Below are 21,120 nucleotides of genomic sequence, written 5' to 3' on the forward strand. Positions count from 1 at the left end.
GTTGCCTCAGCCTGATCCATATAATAGGGGGTTTCATGCACAGGGCTAGCCCCTTTTAAATCCTTCCACCCATCTAGTTCCCAGTGGAGGAGCCAGTTGGTGCCTTGTCCCCTTTTGCAGCAGTTTTTCCTCTCATCCCCCCCACCCCCCGCAACCCTGCAGCCATAAAGCACTGTTCCCTTCATTTGGCTAGCCAGCCAAATTCCACGCCGCCTGCTGCCCCTGCTTAAAGGTGCGGTGTGATCCAGTCATTATCATAAAAAGGAAATAAAAATAGAGCTATAATTATTTTTCTACTTCAACTGTGGGAGCATTTCAAAACAGCTTTGGTGTGAGTTCAACTTTTGATCATGAACCACAGTGGTTTATTAGACTATTTGCCTCCACAAACTGTACAGCTTTTTTTTTTTTTTTTTTTTTTTTTTGCAAACTCTGTTATTCTAGCTGACTCTCCATAAACTATTTCTCAGCACTTCACATTGTTGGAGTTAAAAGACTGCTCATTTTATCTGGAGGTAGTGAATATTGGAGAACATTAAATTGTAGTTATTGGTTGCAAAGGTTGGACAAGGTCTTAGCTCGTCATTTTTTGCCTTATTATCATTGTTGTTGGCATATGCATTTGAGCAATCCTAGTTGCAATTTAGTTATGTATAGGGAGACTTTGACAAACCAGTAAAGTGCTTGAAACCACTATGGCTTATTGTTAAAGGTGGCCTAGTCAGCAAGCTGAAAATTGGCCATTCAACAATCTCAGCTTGACCAAGGCAGGAGGGAAGGGGGTCAGGGCTGCCCGGGGAGGCAAGTGGGGACATTTGCCCCAGGCCCTGTGCCACACAGGGGCCCCCACGAGAATATAGTATTGCAACTTTTTTTATGGAAGGGGCCCCCAAAATTGCTTTGCCCCAGGCCCCCTGAATTCTCTGGGTGGCTCTGGAGGGGGTTTGGGGTGCCAGAGAAAGGGCAGCTTGACCTCACATCCTTCCTATCAGAATTGTGTTGAAATTGCTGATACATGCATTTTAAAAGAGTAGGATATGGCCCAGGAATATCTATTGGGGTCTCAAGGCTGAAAACTCTGGAAAAACCCACACCTGGTTAATCAATAATCAGAAGGAACCTCTTGCTTGATCATTGAAACTGCTTACTTAACAAGGTTTACTTAAGGGACATGTCATTCTATTACTAATGTATAAATAAGGGGGGAAAGCTTGAGATAGGGGGGACTCTTCAGGAATGGTCTCTCCCTCTGGATGCATCTTGTGTTCCCCACCGGCAGACGGGCTGCCACTGTGCCACTCGAGAGCCACACTCAGCTTCGGTAATTATCGAGGGTTGGGGGTGTATTACTAACCTGTTGCGGACATGTGTAAGTGCTTGAGACTAAGTTTAGCTTTAAGTGAAAGCACGCTTGCGTTGTCCTGTTTGTGCCAGCCATCTATCAGTTAGACAGCCGTGTCTCCCCTGATCTATTTCCTGATGCCACCTCGCACAGAGTAAAAGTTACCAAGAGCTTTGGGTTGCAAGAACCCTGGGTAACAGTTATGGTTTTTATTTAGAAGAATTCTATTAAAACAACGTACACCAATTTTGCATAAGTACTCTAATTTTAGTTTCTAATAGTTTATGGCACGTTACATTTCATATATGTTAAGATATCTAAAATTAGGCAGGAGACCCTTATCCAAGCTTGTATGCATTACTTTACTCTTTAAATATCAGAGGGGTAGCTGTGTTAGTCTGGATCTGTAAAAGTGGCAAAGAGTTCTGTGGCACCTTATAGACTAACAAATGTTTCGTGGGCCATGAGCTTTCGTGGGTGAATACCCACTTCGTCGGATGCATGTATGTCTACTCTTTGCTGCTTTTACTCTTTAAGGTGCTATTCTATCACCACTCACATGCTATGTTTAAATTTATGCATAATTAAACAAGAGACTTGTGTTAGGCTACTCCCTCACTTACTTTATGCACAATTTATATTCTTTCTGATGTTGACAAAAATCACAATCATCTCAAAAATATTCTAGTAACATAAGGAAGGGTGACAGCACATTCTAAAGCTGTGATTGGGACATTTTAAAATTATGTAACTTTGTAAACAGAAGCAAATTCTGAATTTAGCTATGTATGGTAAAAGTTCAGAGATATTTGGAACAAAGAAGACAATATTGCAGACAGAAAGTCGTTAGTTTATTTGTTTCTGTTTTGGTGTGAGTGACTTGAGGATGATAGCAGAAGTAACAGCTGGAACAGAAGAGCAAAGGGAAAAAAATGCCAAAATATAAATATAAACTCTGGCATCAGAAATGCTGCAACACAAAGAATCACTTAGAATTTATCATAGGACTGAAAATTATAGAATCATATTTAGATACTAAAGGCTTGATCCTACTCCAAATCAAATCAACAGAAGAAGTCCTATTGACTTCAATGATGCTGAATCAAGCCTTAATTGGATAGGTATTTTATAAGATAAAAACTAAAGGGAATGCCAGGGTAAGGAGAAGGTATCTGAGTATAACTGGCAGCCAAGAGTTATGAGGTACTGCAAATCATTAAAATTGGAGGGAAAAAAGCTCTTGATTTACATTTTCAGAAAGCTGTTGTACATGATCTTCACTTACTCTCCAAATTAAAACAAGACAGAGGTCCCGAAAGGTTCAGAACATTTCAGGAACTTCAGATGTTTATTAGTTTTTAATCAGGGATAGATAAGACTATCATTAATAGAGTCTATTAATTCTTGTTAGAATCAGGCAATTAGAAGGGCATTATCTCAGAACAACATACAGTAGTTATCCTGTGCATAGGATATGGAAAACAATTAAATTCTGTCTTGGAAACTTAAAACTACTTTAAGTTTACCATAAGAATAGGTACAGTACAGTAGTTTTAGGAAGTGAATGACAGGTGAAATGAGATTCCCTGTTGCCAGTAAAGGAGTTTCTATAAACTAAAATTTGAATGTAGGCTTACATTATTTACAGTGTTGATCCAACCAGTAAAACTCCACGGCTACTGTAACATATCTTCCTTTCCATTTAAAATAAGGATAATTTTCTGAAACTTCACAATGGCAAAGAGAGTAAAAAATGTGACAGTGAAAAATGAGAAAAGCACACAGTACTATATGAACAAAAGCACAAAAGAATATGTGAGCATTACTGTAAAATCCAATCAGTGTGTCTATTTAGTAGAAAAGTGGAATCAATTTTCCAGAGAGTGCCTTGTGCCTCAGTGTTCTTTCAAATCATTGGAATCTTCAAAGTTGGATTGTCAGTGTAAACAGAGACATGCACAGCATGCAGGAAAAACAGTAGATTAAAAAATTCCTTTAGAGATGTCAAAGTCATAACCATGAAGATTCTGGTGCAGCTGAACACCAATGTAACTGACTGCTTGGAGGTCATGGATTTATCCCTGAAACTAGTACTTGGCATAGTTTTTGTAAGCCCCTGACAATTATTTACTTATTTAGTCTGCTAAACTGATGGCCCAATGCACCTCTGAACATGTGAGCCCTGCCAATTGGCAGGTAATTGATTCCCTACTTTAATATATTCCTCACTGCATGGAGGTAACACACCCAGAAACAATAAATATAAACTTACCAATCAGCATGTCCTGTGACATACCTTCTAGATGTTTTAATGCTGTAAGAATTGGATGAGTGGGCTGAGAGCTCTCTCATGGACAGATACAAGTTGCAAGTACTGTATCCACAAATTTATAATTTATTTACACCTAAATGTTCTGGAAGCCATAAAGTAAGTGAATGTTTTCAACAATGTATCATGGCATATCAATGGGAGTTCTGAAGGGTTCAGCTGTGGATTATACTGTCTGAGAAAACACACACGCACGTAGGCAATAGTGAAATGCCTTAGATTGTAAACTCTTTAGGCTAAGGACTATGGGGCTGTCATAATAAACAGATCAGGGTTAAAGTCTCTTTTACCTGTAAAGGGCTAACAAGCTCAGTAACCTGAGAAACACCTGACCAGAGGACCAATCAAGGGACAGGATAATTTCAAATCTCTGTGGAGGGAAGCCTTTGTCTGTGTTCCTTGTTTGCTCTGTGCTCTTTTTGGATCTAAGAGAGGCCAGACATGTCTCCAAGTTCTCCTGGAGTATTTTCGACTATCCAGTATAGTGAGTATTAGTTAAAAAGGCGGATTAGTCTTTTGAGTTGCTTTCTATATTTGCAATTGTGTGTTTGCTGGAGAAAATTCTTTATTCCTGTTTGCTGTTACTTTGATTATGCTGAGGAGGAGGGAGGGGAAGTCTCTCCAGTTCTTATAAGTTAGACCCTGTATTTTTGCATCCTGGTATGACAGAGATAGTGTACTTTCTTTTTTTGTTCTTTTAATAAATTCTTTTCTTTTCTTTGGACTTGGTTAATTCCTTCTCTTGTGGAGATTCAAGGGAAGGGGAGGGGGGAAGAGTGAGTTCCTCCTGAGGGTGATTCACAGAGTTGAATCTGTGTGTATCTCTCCAGAGTGGCTGGGAGAGGGGAAGTGGGCTGCTTCCCTGTGGGTAGAGATTCAAGGAGTTTGAATCAAGGTATTTTTCCCAAGGACTAGGGAAGGGGAGGGGGAGATGAGTCCCTGTTTGTGTTGAGTCAAGGATTTGACTCGGTGTGTAATCTCTCCGGAGCAGGCTGGAGAGAGGGAAGGGGGGGAGGGGAACTGGCTGTTTCTCTCTCTCTGGTGAGATTCAAGGGGTTTGAATCTGGGTTCACCAGGGGAAGCTTGGGGGACAGGCAGTGTGTCAGACACTTTAAACTGACTGGTGGCAGCGAAAACCAGATCTAAACTAGAATTTTAGTTTAGAGAAGTCCATGCAGGTCCCCATCTTGGAACCCAACAGCTCCAAGTGGGGGAGAAACCTATGACAGGGGCAGATACTTAGCTGGTGTAAAATGTCATAGATCCATTGCTGTCAACAGAGCTATGACAATTTACACCAGCTAAAGATCTTGCCCACATCTTTAGACCGCTCTAGTGTAATGGGGCCCAAATCGTGACTAATGTGAGCAGTTTATATACACACACACTAATTATTGTTTTATTTATTGTAAATTGTAACACCTAGTTCAGAAAATACAATTAAGCACTTCACCAGGACATTAATGAACAAGTAAGCAGCACCAGTGTTAGTTGTGCAGTTAAAAAATAGAAATACAATTTCAGACTAATTCAAGAAACAAACTGTAATATATCTATCTACCTGTTGTTCAGATGAAAGATCAGGCTTTGCTGTGCCAAGGAAGCATCAGAGAACAACTGAACACAAGAACAGCAGATGACTACTGTGTGAGTGTATATACATATGCAATTTCTACTAATAGTGCTTTGTGCAATACAGATACAGCATCAAAATTATGATTACGACTATAAGAAAAGCCAATAAATCTTATCAAATAGAATTCTATTGCTAGACCTCTCTGTTCCTGTACACGTTGCCACTGCCTCCTCTTCTCTGGCTTGACAAATGTTATCTCGCACACTTGTGTCCACTCAAAGCACTGTTGCAAAGAGCATTTTCCTGGTATGTCTCTTCAACTAAGTCACCCTTTTTTTTTTGTATCCTTCAACTAGTTCCCCCTTCACTGCATCAAACACAAACTCCTTGTCTTCATTTTTAAAGCTCATCATGGCTTATCTTGCACTACCTCTCACCTGTTATGTGATACTAAGACACTGATCCCTGCCTCTAGTCTGACCTCTGAGTGATACCAGCCTGCATTAACCATTTAGAAAGCTTTCCAACAAGCAACTTTGGGTGGAAACAGTTTGCCTGGAAATAGTTCCCTGCAAAAATCTGTCTTCCTTCAAATATGTTCTTAAAAATCAACTCTGCTATAATGGCTTCAAAAAACTTAATGATTAGTCAGCTGGTATGCCGTGACTGCTGCATATCACTCTAATTTGACTTATCTCACTGTTACTTGCACCCATCCTGCCTGCATTGTATTCACCATTTGTCTTTTGTCTTATATTTGCACTGTAAACTGTTCAGAGCAGGAACTTTCTTATTGTTGTATGCTTATTCAGTGCCTACCTCAATGGGGATGGGCCTTGTAGGTACTACTACAGTATAAATAATATGTGGAAATAAATTAAACCTATATTGGCAACTCAACCAGTTTTTCATGCACAGAATTACTTTACACTTCTTGTGCTAGGGGAATAGGGTCTGCTTCCTCATGTGGAAATGGCAAAGGGTTCAAATCCCAAAGTGCATGGATCTCCTGAGATCTCTAAAAAGCAAGATGAATCCACATAGAGGGCCCTTGATTCTGCAATGGCACCTGTTCCTCCCTCCATTCCTCTCCCTCAATTCTGTATCTGCACAGCACAGTTCCTGCAAGAACTAGACTGAGAAGGGGCTCCCGGACTGCCACTGCTTCCAGAGCCTGCTTAGAATAGTATAAAAGAGTAATCGGTGCAAAAGCTAAACACTAGCTGAAGTAACTCTTGAGTTTGTCCTCTGAATTTGAGTAGCAGGAGAATCCGGTGGAGCATGAATTCCCTGCCCTTTCACAACAGATCTGGTTCTTCACCAAGCTCCCATGGAGTTGATGGAAAAGGGAAATTATGTTATGCACCTCCCTCAGCCAGACTGACCAGTTTTTGGTCCAGGCCATCGGCTCTGACTCTGTGGATGCTCCAGGGCTGGAACATCCAGGTTAAAAAAATAGTGGTGCTCAGCACGCATCAGCCACAGTTGTTTGGCAGCATCCCCAATCAGCTGTTTGATAGCACCCCCGATTAGCTGATTGTAGGTGCCGCCAAACAGCTGATTGGTGGCTGGGGAAGGGGTGAGGGTGGAGAGCTGCAAGTAGCAGGGGCCTCGGGGACGGGAAGGAGCAGGGGCAGGAGGAGGCATGGCGAGGGCAGGGCCTTGGGGGGGGAGTCAGAGTGAGGGAGGGGCCTTAAAGGAGGAGTGGAGTAGGGTTAGGGGTGGGGTCTCAGTGCAGAGCGGGGGTTGGAGCATTCCTGGGGAAAAGAAAAACTCAGCACCTATGGTCCTGGCCCTTCAATTTTCATGCCTTATGCTGTTTTACACTGATATAATATTTTAATCTAGCGTATAATGTAGCAAAACTGCTATTGCAAATAAATATAAAGAAGTGCTTGCTTGCCTAAACACAGAATATTATTGTTTCCTAAGGGGGTCTATTGAGGCGCTGATTAATTTGTAAATAAAATTGGGATCAACTCTATGCGAGGGCTGGAAATGTAGTAATTTTTGTACATATCATTTTTCTATATAGGTTTGTCATAAGTTCATTGGCTTTGGTTCTATATCACAATGAAACACTCAGTAAATAATGTGAAGATTATTTTAAACACGTATGAAGATTAGGCTCCTGATAATGGCATTAAAGAATTAGCTAGTACTTACCTTTATTTCTTGAACTTTCTTGACTCTTTTCTTGCTGGAATTAAAAAAATAGAAAGAAAAATGTATCATTAACTGAATTAGTTGTATTAGCAAATTAACAAGAAAAAGGTTTATTCCATATAAGTAATAACGGTTGTTAGCGTGTTTGTAAAACTTAATCACCTAAAGAAAATACATAGCAGATCTGAATCCCTTTTTTTTTTAAATAAGCAAATTAAGTGAGTTAAAGTAGACACTCAGAAGACTAAATCTGGGTGAACTGTACATAGGGGAATATATTCTGATTTTATTATTTCTTCTTATTATTATTATTAGCGGCAATTGCCTGACACTTTATACATATTTAGCCTATGAATTGTTCTCCACCTATATACTTCCACTATATCTTGAAATGTTACTAGTCATTCTGTGTGGTATGGAGCTGGTCACCTAAGCCACATAATATTATTTCTACTCCCTGATAGTAGAAATGTAGGGATCAGACTAGTCCAGTGTCATGTTTCTGACAGTAGCCAACACCTGATGTACCTTAGAAAGGTGCAAAACAACCCATGATGGGCAATTGTACAATAACTTGCCCTCAAGGAATGTTTTGTCCTCATTCCAAGTAATTAGTGGTTGATTTATAGCCCTGATAGATTTTATAACTGCTTCCTCCTCATCCCCGAGACAGGCCTGAGCTTGTGTGCCCACTCATGAACAATAATTGGTTAGTGTTGGTAGCTGTGATGACCACACCACAACCCTGGAGGCAAACTCTCAGAGCAATATGGGCATCTAACACATGGTGGGTTCATCCAAGAATGGTATGCTCCATCAGAAGTGACACTTCAGGGATGCAGCCTGAGGAAAATGGAGTCTCCTTTCCTCTCCTCAGATTCAGAGAGTTGCAGATGCATGCCCTATTCCCCTGGGCACCAGACGCACAGTACTTTATCCTCCTGCCTTCCAAAGTGTCTCCTGACATGGATTCCAGCCCCAAAGTCATTTTTTTGGCTGAGGTGGAGGGATTCATTTATCTATCAAAGTATCAGTCTCTGATCAGCCAAAAACAGCAGCAGCTCAGTCTTCTGCTGGAGAGACAGTAATTGCCATTTCAAGGCTCAGGACAACATTTACACTATTTATATGGACAAATTGTTTTTAATCCTGAAAAGTTCTTATCCTCATATTGTATGACAGTGGGTTGTACCATTAATTATTTTATAACATAAAAAGCTATTTCCTTTAATCAGGTTTTAAATTTTTTGCCTGGCAATTTCATTAGAGAAACATCTATAACAAAAAGGAAGGAAATCAAAGAGATTTAAAGATGTCTTCATAAGTACTTCCAGGCTTTAGGAAACATGTATCTAAATGAGCGTTCACAAGACATTCACTTGCCACAAACATTCCTGCAAACAATTACAAACTTCTCCTACAAATATTTGTGGAGAATGAACAGAGAGGACTGTGAATATAGTTGAAGTGAATTCATCGTTTGTTTGTTTTCTTCATCTGAACAGAGATTTCTGATTTTTTTCCTGCAGTATTTTCCCATTTATGCTATATGTTCTCAAATAATAAAGCAATATCTTCAGTGGAAAAAAAATCAATTTGAGAGTTAAGGGTGGCATATTAATACAGAAACACTGTTAGGTGGCATCCATCTTAAAAGTCTTATTTTTTTCCCCATTAGGAATAGGATAGCAATTTAACATTAACTTACTAAATAGTTTGAACTCTGTAGACTCATAGACTTTAAGGTCAGAAGGGACCATTATGATCATCTAATCTGACCTCCTCACAGAATCTCACTCACCCACTCCTGTAACAAACCCCTAACCTATGTCTGAGTTATTGAAATCCTCAAATTGTTGTTTAAAGACCTCAAGGTGCAGAGAATCCTCCAGCAAGTGACCCGTGCCCCACACTGTAGAGGAAAGCAAAAAACCTCCAGGGCCTCTGCCAAATCTGCCCTGGAGGAAAATTCCTTTCCGACCCCAAAAATGGTGATCAGCTAAACCCTGAGCATGTGAACAAAACTCACCAGCCAGCACCCAGGAAAGAATTCTCTGTAGTAACTCAGATCCCACCCCATCTAACGTCCCATCACAGGCCATTGGGCATATTTACTGCTAATAATCAAAGATCAGTTAATTGCCAAAATTAGGCTATCCCATCATACCATCCCCTCCATACACTTATCAAGCTTAGTCTTGAATCCAGATATGTCTTTTGCCCCCACTATTCCCGTTGGAAGGCTATTCCAGAACTTCACTCCTCTAATGGTTAGAAACCTTCGTCTAATTTAAAGTCTAAACTTCCTAATGTCCAGTTTATATCTATTTGTTCTTGTGTCCACATTGGTACTGAGCTTAAATAATTCCTCTCCCTCCCTGATATTTATCCCTCTGATATATTTATAAAGAGCAATCATATTCCCCCTCAACCTTCTTTTGGTTAGGCTAAACAAGCCAAGCTCTTTGAGTCTTCTTTCATAAGACAAGTTTTCCATTCCTCGGATCATCCTAGTAGCCCTTCTCTGTACCTGTTCCAGTTTGTATTCATCCTTCTTAAACATGGGAGACCAGAACTGCACACAATATTCCAGATGAGGTCTTATCGATGCCTTGTATAACGGTATTAATACCTCCTTATCTTTACTGGAAATATCTTGCCTGATGCATGCTTCCCAAGACTGCATTAGCTTTTTTAACAGCCATATCACATCAGCAGCTCATAGTCATCCTGTAATCAACCAATACTCCAAGATCCTTCTCCTCCTCTGTTACTTCCAACTGATGTGTCCCCAATTTATAACCAAAATTCTTGTTATTAATCCCTAAATAAGCGTTGCACTTGTACTTTTCACTATTAAATTTCATCCTATTGCTATTACTCCAGTTTACAAGGCCATCCAGATCTTCCTGTATGATATCCTGTCCTTCTCTGTATTATCAATACCTTGCAGCTGTACCTAGTATTAATAATAAATTATTGATAAGGAACAAAGAAAAGGGTTAAGCAAGCTGTGGAATTCCCCAGAAGGATACAAAGACCTCTTGGAAATCCTGCCAGTTAACTTACCAAAGGGCCCTCCTCTCACTCATCTGAAACAAAAGCTCAAGTAGACAACTCTTCTGTTTATTCGTTTAGATCTGACTATTTAACACACATCTTGCTGGTTGCCTGGCAACCCAGGAAGTATTATTTCTCATTCAAGCATTAACTGCCATCATACCATATTCTTCTAATTTAATCTTTAAGCATTTTTTACTTTCTGATTGACAAGTTACTTCTCTAGTAGTGTTGAAGTCCATGTAACATAAGAATTTGGATGTACCTAACTCAAAGTGGTTGCCTGACAAGTCCAAACATACAATTGCACATAGTCACTAAACACCCTAATAAGTTTCTCTAAAGTAGGAGCACAATAAAGAAAACTTACTGCTTAGTGAAATATTCAGAGTTTAAAAGAGAGGTATATCCTCAAGTGTAAACCGTCTTCAGTGGAGCTATGACCTGATAAAGATCTGTCCCCAAACCTTCAAACATTCTTATTATACACAATGGTTGCCACAACAGTCAGTCTCTGATTTCTTTACTTTGGGGCACTTTTTCAAATCTTTTGTTCTCTATCAACCGTTATTATACCAGCAATGTGTGTTGAAAATAAGTTAACACAAAATACCTCAAAAAGAATCTATTTTTATTGGAACGCATGAGTATTTACAATACTTGAAAAATAGCTATGATACTTCGGGTTTTGGTTTTGTGGCAAATTTATATACAACTAGTAATGAGAGAATAATCTTAAATTTAACCACTATACTGGGCATTTTGTGTGTGTGTTTCCCTACAAAAAATAAATCAGGCTGATTACACTTAATGTCAAATTGCATTATTCTATCTAATTTATCTATAACATTTACCAAACATCCATCTAAAGTATTTCTAAGGTTCCTATCATTGTGGTACCCATATAAAATTCATTTGTATCAGTCATGAACAAGCTAAACATTACACACAATGTACATGTCATAGGCGGAGGAACGGGAATTAGAAGCAGATTCTACTTGTGCTATATCTTTGTGTCTAGATTCCAGAGTACCCTTCTAACATTCCTTTTTTCCAGAAGCCAACAAGTGATTGTATGCTGTGACTTAACACCAGCCTTTGCCTATTGGCAATGACAAAATTTCACCGCCTGAAGATACTTTTATGTTCCTACATACTTACTTAAAAAGCTACTGGGTATCTCACAACTGTAGGGAACAAAATTGTCACAGCACTGAGAGAGTATTTGATTATTTTAGTATAGACAGAAGCTTCTACCCATTGTTAACTCCACTGCGAGACTTCCTCACCTGTGTGATGCCAAACATATGTATTATTTTTACTTTAAAAACACTCTCTTTATATAGAATAGTCTCCTACTGGCCTCAGGGTAGTAATCATGCCATGTGGGGCTGATACTGCTCCAGTGAAAGTTTTGCTAATGACTTTAATGGTAACAAGGACTGTGTCCATGCTGTATATATCTAGAACAGTGGTCCCCAAATTTTTTACATCACATCACCTCTTACTTCTGTCCACGCATCCACCCCTGAGCCATGGTTTGGAGCCGGGAGCAGGGCCACAGCGAGGAGTAGGGCCGGAGCTGTGGCTGGGGGCAGGTTTGGGGGTGGGAGCAGGGCTGGGAGCAGAGCCATGGTCAGAGCCAGTGGCAGAGCCATGGTCAGAGCCAGGGCTGTGGCCAGGTGCAAAGCCATGACCAGGCAAGGAGCCAGAGGCCGAGGATGCAGCTGGGGGGCAGAGCAGTGGCTGGAAACCGGGGCCGCGGCTAGAGTCAACGACTGAGCAGAGCTGGGGGCAAAGTGAGACTGGGTGATGCGCCTGCCTTGCCCCCTGTGGGGGCTAGCCCGGCCTGTCCCTGCACCCCCCCCCCCACATTCCTCTGTGCCCCGCTAGATGGGCACACCCCACAGTTTGGGGACCAGTGATCTAGACTGAGGTGCATTTTGAACATGCTGCATATGGGTGTGTATAAAGTGAACAATCACCAGCAGTGCTCCCTAAGGTCAGATGGGGATTGGCAGATCAATTCCCTCTTAAAACACAATCCTGTCCTTTTCTGCTCCTGCCCCAAGGGTTTAAGCACAGGGAATTTGGGGACTGGGCCCTTGAATAGTCAAGGTCTTTTCAGCTGGTCTCTCACCCTAGGTGAAGGCTCTAGTAGTTGTAATGTCCTCCCTGAGTGGGTAGAGAGGAGCCTGGGCCTGCCATCTCCACCAGCCTGAGGCCATGGCCCAGTGGTAGGAAGCTACACAACATCTTGAGGTGCTAAGCCGCTGCACCCCGGACCACTTTCTACCCCAGTCTCCTTTAGCTACCCAGAGTAAATCAATCCAATCAAGTCTCTAACCTGCATACTCAGTCACCTGCCTCTCTTTCATGGGCTTGCACAGGTCTGTGGTGTCAGGCTTCAGGCAATGAGCCCCTGGCCAGTATTTGTCCCTCAGAGCAGCCATTTTCTCCCTTCCACTGCTTGCCTCTGACTTGCTCTGCTCCCCCTTTTAAAGCCCTGCCTCTAGCTTGTGCAGACTTTGCATGTGTGGCTGGGTGGGGCTGCCTGAGCTCAGAGCTGCTCCTTAACACCTTGCTCTCCAGTGTGGCACTAAAAACTAATTAGAAGATGTACTTCAGTCTTAATTGCAACATAATAGAGGATATAATGGACCTTAAACTGTTTCAGATTACATGGCTAAATGATTCCTTATACAATGGGATGGTATTTCCTGACATTTTCAACAGCCCACATAAATTAAATTCCAAAGTAAATCTTAGGATCTGATTCTGATTGCATACTAGTTTTACTGTGGTGAACTCATTTGACATCAGTGTAAATTAAGTCATAATTTCCCTTAAGGGAGTCTAAATTGGTGTAAATTACATTTTCTTCCAACCCTATGAAGGACACAATCTGCTCTCATTCCCATGGTGTAAATTTAGAACAACTTCAGAGGGGGTTAAGAAGTGTTATAACTCAAACTTCTACACATTTACATCTAATTCCAAGAGCAGAATCTCTCTTTTAAGCAGGCCCCGTTTATAACAGAAAGGTTCAGAGTTGAAAAATGTTAGAGTTGTGTCAACATAGAGATAACAGTACTTTACTCCACAGGCCTTAATCTGAAAGAATGGAAATTTGAGACTACAATAAATAGATTATGAAGACCAAATGTCAGCACTGACTGTGAAATCAGAGGGGCCTTGTAGGAAAGCAAAGGAGGAGGTGATCAATCTACTAGAAATGAATTTTGTGCATATCAAAAAACATTTTGAAAGAGAAGGGAAGGAGAACACTAGACAGGAGCATGAAGAGAGACTCTGCATGTGGTGCTCTCAGCCTGTCTCTGGCAGAAAGGGCAGGAACAGAACTGTTTAGAAAATGGAGAAAGATGTTGATGAAGAAAATTGTTTTCCTTAAAGTTTTCAGCAAAAACTGAAGAGTTTTTGTTTTTCAAGGTTCTGATTAAAAAAAAAAAAAGTAAACTTTCCAGAAAAGCAGATGCTATCTGTAATTTTTTTCATTTTGTTGAAAATCCAATTTTCAATTGGGAAAAAAAGTTCAGTCTGAAAATTTTCAACCAGCTCTAGGCAAGAACCTGAGTCTCAGTTTCAGTTCCCTGACAAGAGACTGCAGCCTTGTGAACTCTGGCTTTATACCACCTAGCTTCCTAGCCTCAGTGCTATTTGAGTTGCCAGACCAGAACTCGTAGAAGTGATGCTGACCCAGAAATAGTTGAATGTTATCAAGCTAGAAGCAATACTAATGAGTTATGAAAGAAATCTTATCTATCCCTTCTTGCTGGAGGGAATTTGCTGCAAAATGATGCCTTTGACCAGACAAGGGAGAGTTAAAATGTAGAGAAAGCCAGCTTTCAATGAAAGTGCATACATTCAGATTCCTCACTAACTAAATCCTGGGTACAATCAGGGTACTACCACTACCTGGGTTAAACTATGAAGTGTACCCAAACAAAAACAGCACAGGTTAGTGAGGAATTTGGTATAAGATGGAAATAAGTAATCAGTATGTCTTAAAAATCTATATTTCAACAATATAAAGTTTGCATCCTTAGGGGACAAAGAACGGCCCTGTTGAGGGGAGAAGCCAACCTTCAGGGACAGAGAGAATTCCCGTTCCTCCTCACTTGGCAGGAGTCATCGGCAGCCACAATTGTCACAAACCGTACGCACGGTCAGCAAGCTGTTCTTTTTTATTTGAACTTGGGAAGATTTTTTCTATTTTTTTTCCCTATGTTTGTACAGCACAATGGGTCTCTGATCCTAAATGGGCTCTTTGAGTGCCACTTTAACAAAATAATATATCAAAATAATTCATATTTTAACAGTTATTACATGCAAATATTCAACTGCTGTTGTGTTGTAATTAAAACAGACAGTTGTGTATACAAAAAATAAGAGTGTCTCTCTATATAAGGAGATACTGCTACATGTATTATAACATAAATCTCTGCTACTGCACTGTAACATGTAAGCAAAGCATTTTCAACTGATGGTTTAACATTCACAGAAATGAGACCTATTTAAATAAAAACAGAAATGATTATGTGACTTAAAACATCCACTGCTGCAAGTCATTTGCAACCAGCACAAATTATCTTGCTTCCCAAGGGTTTCTCATCTGCCACAATGTACCAAAATAGTTTTGAATCCAATATGTTTCAGCCAACTTAATCTGATGAGTTGCATGGCATTGCATCATATTACATTGCATCATGTTGTGTCAGCCTAGTCCAGTGAAATGTAGCAATACAGAATACATCAGAACTGGAAAGAAGCCAGTCTTTTGTGTCAGACAGACTCTATTCAATCCTAACTTTTCAAAGCACAGTAGATGAAAGTGGAGAAAATGTCAAATTTTCCACTTTGTTTGTGAACTAGAAAAGATCACGGATGGCTGACCACACAAATTGCTACTCTGGCACATCATGAGTTATAAGCTATTTGCAATATATCTTAAACCAGGGGCTGGAAAGGAACTGATTTAAATACACTGAAATGCTTTTGCAGGGGTAAAATCTTCCTTTATAGTAACTGCTATAATATCTTAGTCATAATACACAAATACACTCAATCTTTCTTAAAGGATTCTGACATTGTTATTGCTCAGTTATGACTGAGTAAACAGCATGGGTGTAGTTTAAAATTTTTATTTGTCAAGAAAACTTTATCACTAACTTCTCAATGACAGTAAAGAAATAGAATAGCAGAGCAGGAAGGTGAAGAGGACTAGCGAAAGAGATAGGCCGGTAGTCATAAAGATATGCAGAGTGACAGATTTGGTAGATAATATATGTAAACTAAAACCTTCAGACCATTATATGAAGAAGGACTGTAGTTCCTTTTTCAGAGCCTTTTTAAATCTATACTTTGTGACTTCTGTTTTGTTTTGTTTGTTATTCATGCCTAGCTGGCTGAAAAAGAGAAGTTGATATTTATTTATGTATCAACAGTGGAGAGATTTTCAAAAGGGCATATGGGATTTCAGAGCACAAGTTCCACTGAGTTTCAATGGGTCTTGTGCTCCTAAAATCTTTAGGCACATTTGAAAATCTCTTCCTAGATAAATATGCATTCTTATTACACCCATCTTCAGAGATAAGCACTGTATTACACATATGTCTCTTTGGGTCAGGGATGAAGGAGAGAAGCAACATGTCTTCATCCTCAAAGCCTCCCACAAATTCTACCCAGGGTAAACAGATCTTTTTGAATATTTGTTGTATTAAAAGTGGAAAGGTTGAATCAATAAAACTCTTAAAATAAACACAAGTGTTAGACTAATTAACATACTGTAGGCTGTCTTTGGCATGTGAATGAATTATTATCATTTTGCAAACATAAATTACTAATTAATGAAAATGGGAAGGAATAGGGAATACAAACCTATTTCCTTGATTAACATATTTTTATAATGAAAATTAATCATCAGTTATCATATGATGTAATTATGATGCAGAATGTGACTCTGGTGCTCATTAAATGTGTTCCTTCTGTGATAGTATTTCATTACTAACAACTTTTTGTAATGAACCATAAGTAATAATTGCTATAAAAATATATGTTGATATGAGAACATTTGAAATAAAAAAATCAAATTTTCCATGATTTTACAAAAGCCCACACATGTTTAAGTATTTGAACAACAATATATTTATAACTTACATTTATATAGCAGTTTTAATACCAATTGATCCCTAGTATTTTTATGGTCTATACACCAACAGAAACAACTTCTCTCCTGGATGGGTAGCTAACTGTGCAGTAAGACAGTCACAACCAGGTAGACAACTAAAGCACAGTGACAAGGGCTTGGTGGAGAATAAAATTTGGTCACAAATATCATGAGCAGACACATATTCTTACAAAAAGAATTCATGGATCATTTTTTCAGCAGAAGCTCTCAATGACAGCCATACAAAAGCAAGGTAACCTGGCTTTGTATAGATTATACACATAGGACTAGATTGTGACATACACTAAGCACCCATGGAAAGGAGCAAGAGCCCTCCACTCCTGCACAGCTATTCTGGCAAACAGTAGTAAGCAAGGCTACACACCCACTAACTCTCTAAAGCAGCCCAAACGGACAGGTAGGCAGGTACAGAATGGGCAGGGCTTGGGTTACGTCCCCACTACTCACTGGGCAGGGCAGCTGTGCCATCAGAGAGAGTATTGTAATTGGCTGTGTGTACAGGGTGGTGGTCCTGAAAGTGAAGGCATGGCCCAGCACTGCTGTTATAAGGCTTCTACCCTTTAAAACCAGGACTTCTGGGGATGTAGCCCAGAGCAACTGATGGGGAATGCAGGGTTGGGGTCATATTACTGATAATGTGAAGAAGGCATGAGATAAAAGTCTGAGCCTGCTGCTCAAACACATCTAGACCATGGATTGGAAAAAAAGAGATGCTGTTGGCCTCATCATGGAGAATGGAAGGATGACATTTGCTTAGGAAAGAGCAGTGCCAAGGGTCCAGAGTAGTTACCTGCATAGAGGGAGCTGGGGCACAAACTTAATAGCAAAACTAATGGGAGGCCTTCCTGGGTGAAAGCATGGTGAAGCCTTGATAGCAGGGTAACCGTGAAACCCTAGAAATGATTGGGGAAGTCCAGAGTGAAGACTTTGTTTAATACTAATAATAGATGAAACTCCAGCAGGGAAGACTGGTGTGAACCATAAAATTGTGTTTGAGACTTTATTGAGCTGAGCCATTGAAGAATGGAAAACTCAGACATGGTGGCACATAGAGATGGTAACCCTCCTGCACTGCTGTTATAGGCCACAGTGAATTCCTACTGCATCGGAGCAAGGAGGAATTGTGACATGGAGGTGTGTTTCTGAGTTATAATGCCTTCAGGGGTAGTGCACCAACCCTTTATTGAGACTGTGCCTAAAGGCACAATGTAGCACGACTTTTTTTTCTGTTACAGCTTTTCTGTCATCAGTTACATTCAGCTCACTGCAAAAATGAGTATTAATATCACAGTAGTATTGTATAAATCATGTAGATTTCTGCAAACTCATTTACCTTATTCTGACTAATAAAGAAAGAGGCAGTGAGAGAGAAAGAGAAATCTCTCATCTGGTAAGCTTACACTCATCTGGTAAGCTTACACCTGCAAAATCATTGATGACATGTGAGAAATGTTTGCTTAAAACTGCTGCTTAATGTAAAAAGACCTATGTGCAGCAGATTGCAAATAGATCCTAAAGGATTTAAGCACCCCCAGCTAGTGTTAGGTCCATCTGCCCTGATTAGCACCTGTGGGTGAAAGGAGCTGACAAGCAGTTTCTATTTTTACCTTACCTTTAAATTCCAGGAACCTCATTTCACTAAATCATCACTTTCTAGTCAGATTGTAAAGCACTCTCCCGCTGTTCATTCATTTTAAATCTAGATCTACTAACTCAAGAGTACTGCTCTAAGATGGCTACTGTCCTGATCACTGTACTTGACCTTTGTCACTGCTTTTCCCCCCAACTTATTGGTATAGAAAAAGGCATGCTGAGGCTATTTTGCACTATTTGAAAACTGGATGCAGAGATGCCCATAGAAAACAAAACACTATTACTCTGGCTGTTTCTGCAACCTTTGTATTTATCACAATTTACAAACCAACCAAATGAATACATTTATTTTTCAGAACCTCAGATAATACTATTGACTCCTTCATTTAAAGTTTTACCAAATGATAATATGATATTCAGCAGGCTAAAATCATCAAGTTGACTGTAAGGCCTGAATCTGCCATGTAATATTCCTCCTTCCCATACTTAGGTGGATTTCAATATGAATTTTGGATTTATCTTTCCTTATAGGATCAGTCCCTGCAAAGATGACGGCAGTGCCCCCCAAGCTCCCTTGCAGCCCAATATGGCATTGCAGCTCTGCCCCACCTTAATTTCTCCAAGTGGAACTGCAATAGATTCAGTTTAAAACTCCCAGGGCAAGGAGAAGCCAACACATATCAACACAATATCATGATCTTTTTTTAAATCAGACTTCAAGACAGGCCTTATTGTAACAAACACTTCATCAGGGTTCCCAAATGTACAGTCCAAACCAAGAGTTATGCTTATTTACTGGTGCCTGAGAGATCAGCTGCCACCAAATTGCAACCTACTTGGCTTCTATTAATTAATTAATTTCCCCTGCCCTACTTCCTGCTCTTGTTCATATGATTCAGTGCCCATGGCAGAGCTCAATCTCCTTGATTATCCCCAGGCTGCAGGCTTCCGTCTGACCCTTAAATGGTTAGTATGCTTTTTAACCATATGCTGTTTCACAGCCACTAATTGTACTGAAGTGAAGAAAATGGTTACAAACACATATAAAGATTTACCCTGGGTAAATCCATTATCCAGTGCAGTTTTACAGAGAACTGTGGTACAGTTTACTGTTTTCAATAGATCTGCCTACAGGAGCAAGGAGCAATCTTCCCGACAACAGTCCATAAGTAGCTCCTCTTTTTCACTAAGGCTGGAATTCACTTAGGGTGACCAGATGTCCCGATTTGATAGGGACAGTCCAGATATTGTGGACTTTGTCTTATATAGGTGCCTATTACCCCCCACCCTTGTCCCGATTTTCCTGACTGCTGTCTGGTCACCCTAAATTTTCTTCAGTTGAGATGACCAGTGCAAAGCCCTCCACACTAAGCCCCATTTAAGATCTTCACAATAAGATCTTAAGGATTAAGCGGTGTAGACTGCAATATATGTTTCACTTGGGCGAATATAGAATATGACCACCACCACTACATGGATTTCTATAACCAGCTTCTGTACTGAATTGATTATCTCCTAGTTTAAGTTGGGAATGCTCCTGAACTGAGCAGGAACAGCTTAGTTATGGCCCTGGAGCAGAACATGTTTTGTAAAGCGTGGTCCAACAGAGCTGAATTATTACTGTTAGTGCTTGTTATTGTCCTAAAATTTAACTGCTCAAGCAATACAAACATGCTTTCAGCATGGAAGTACCTGTCTGTGTATGAGTAGCATGGGGATTTTTCTACACATCACTACTGAGAAAGAAATAAGGTACTGTGGGAAGGCTAATATGCTGTACTCTCACATGCATAATAATAAACACCTGAAAAAGTGAGGTAACCACTGGATATTTGTACAGTAAATATCTCCAGAGTACCCAATGACATATCCCAGATTTGGGTATGTCATAACTATAAAGGGAAGGGAACTGCCCTCCTGTGTACAATATTATAAAATCCCTCATGGCCAGAGACACCAAAATCCTTTTACCTGTAAAGGGTTACGAAGCTCAGGAAACCTGGCTGACACCTGACCCAAAGGACCAATAAGGGGACAAGATACTTTCAAATCTTGGTGGGGGGAAGTCTTTTGTTTGTGCTCTTTGTTTTGGGGGTTGTTCGCTCTTGGGACTAAGAGGGACCAGACATTAATCCAGGCTCTCCAAATCTTTCTGAACCAGTCTCTTATATTTCAGACTTGTAAGTAACAGCCAGGCAAGGCGTGTTAGTCTTATTTTTGTTTTCTCAACTTGTAAATGTTCCTTTTTGCTGAGAGGATTTTACCTCTGTTTGCTGTAACTTTGAACCTAAGGCTAGAGGGGGTTCCTCTGGGCTATATGAATCTGATTACCCTGTAAAGTATTTTCCATCCTGATTTTACAGAGATGATTTTTACCTTACTTTCTTTAATTAAAAGCTTTCTTTTTAAGAACCTGATTGATTTTTCCTTGTTTTAAGATCCAAGGGGATTGGATCTGGACTCACCAGGAATTGGTGGGGGAAAGACGGGGGGGATGGTTAAATTCTCCTTGTGTTAAGATCCAAGGGGTTGGATCGGTGTTCACCAGGAACTTGGTGAAAAAGTCTCTCAAGGCTACCCAGGGAGGGGAAGGTTTTGGGAGGAAAGGGGGTGTTCCAGACTGAGGAATCTGGATGGTGGCAGCGAACCCAGATCTAAGCTGGTAGTTAAGCTCAGAAGTGTTTATGCAGGTCCCCACATCTGTACCCTAAAGTTCAGAGTGGGGGAGGAACCTTGACAGGGTAGCATGTTAAAAAGTTAAAGGGATTTTGAGAAATGAGACTTCAAGACCACCAATTATTATTCAGTGTAATAGGGGATTGATTTAACAGATATACAATTACTTT

At 40.2% G+C, this 21,120-nt stretch overlaps 1 protein-coding gene and 1 long non-coding RNA gene across 4 annotated transcripts in view; one reads left to right on the forward strand and one right to left on the reverse strand.

The window, feature by feature from the left end:
* FSTL5 (follistatin like 5) overlaps nucleotides 1-21,120 on the reverse strand; it is a 626,682-nt gene that overhangs the window by 473,148 nt on the left and 132,414 nt on the right. For all 3 annotated transcript variants that reach the window (XM_045019769.1, XM_045019768.1, XM_045019770.1), the window contains one exon: nucleotides 7,414-7,447. In XM_045019769.1, the coding sequence (XP_044875704.1) occupies nucleotides 7,414-7,447 (34 nt within the window). The remainder of the gene's footprint in view (nucleotides 1-7,413; nucleotides 7,448-21,120) is intronic.
* LOC123371889 overlaps nucleotides 5,243-21,120 on the forward strand; it is a 38,634-nt gene continuing 22,756 nt past the window's right edge. The window contains exon 1 of the long non-coding RNA XR_006579993.1: nucleotides 5,243-5,318. This is a non-coding gene — a long non-coding RNA (uncharacterized LOC123371889). The remainder of the gene's footprint in view (nucleotides 5,319-21,120) is intronic.

Source organism: Mauremys mutica, chromosome 5, assembly GCF_020497125.1.
Source record: "Mauremys mutica isolate MM-2020 ecotype Southern chromosome 5, ASM2049712v1, whole genome shotgun sequence".
NCBI classification, from domain to species: Eukaryota; Metazoa; Chordata; order Testudines; family Geoemydidae; genus Mauremys; species Mauremys mutica.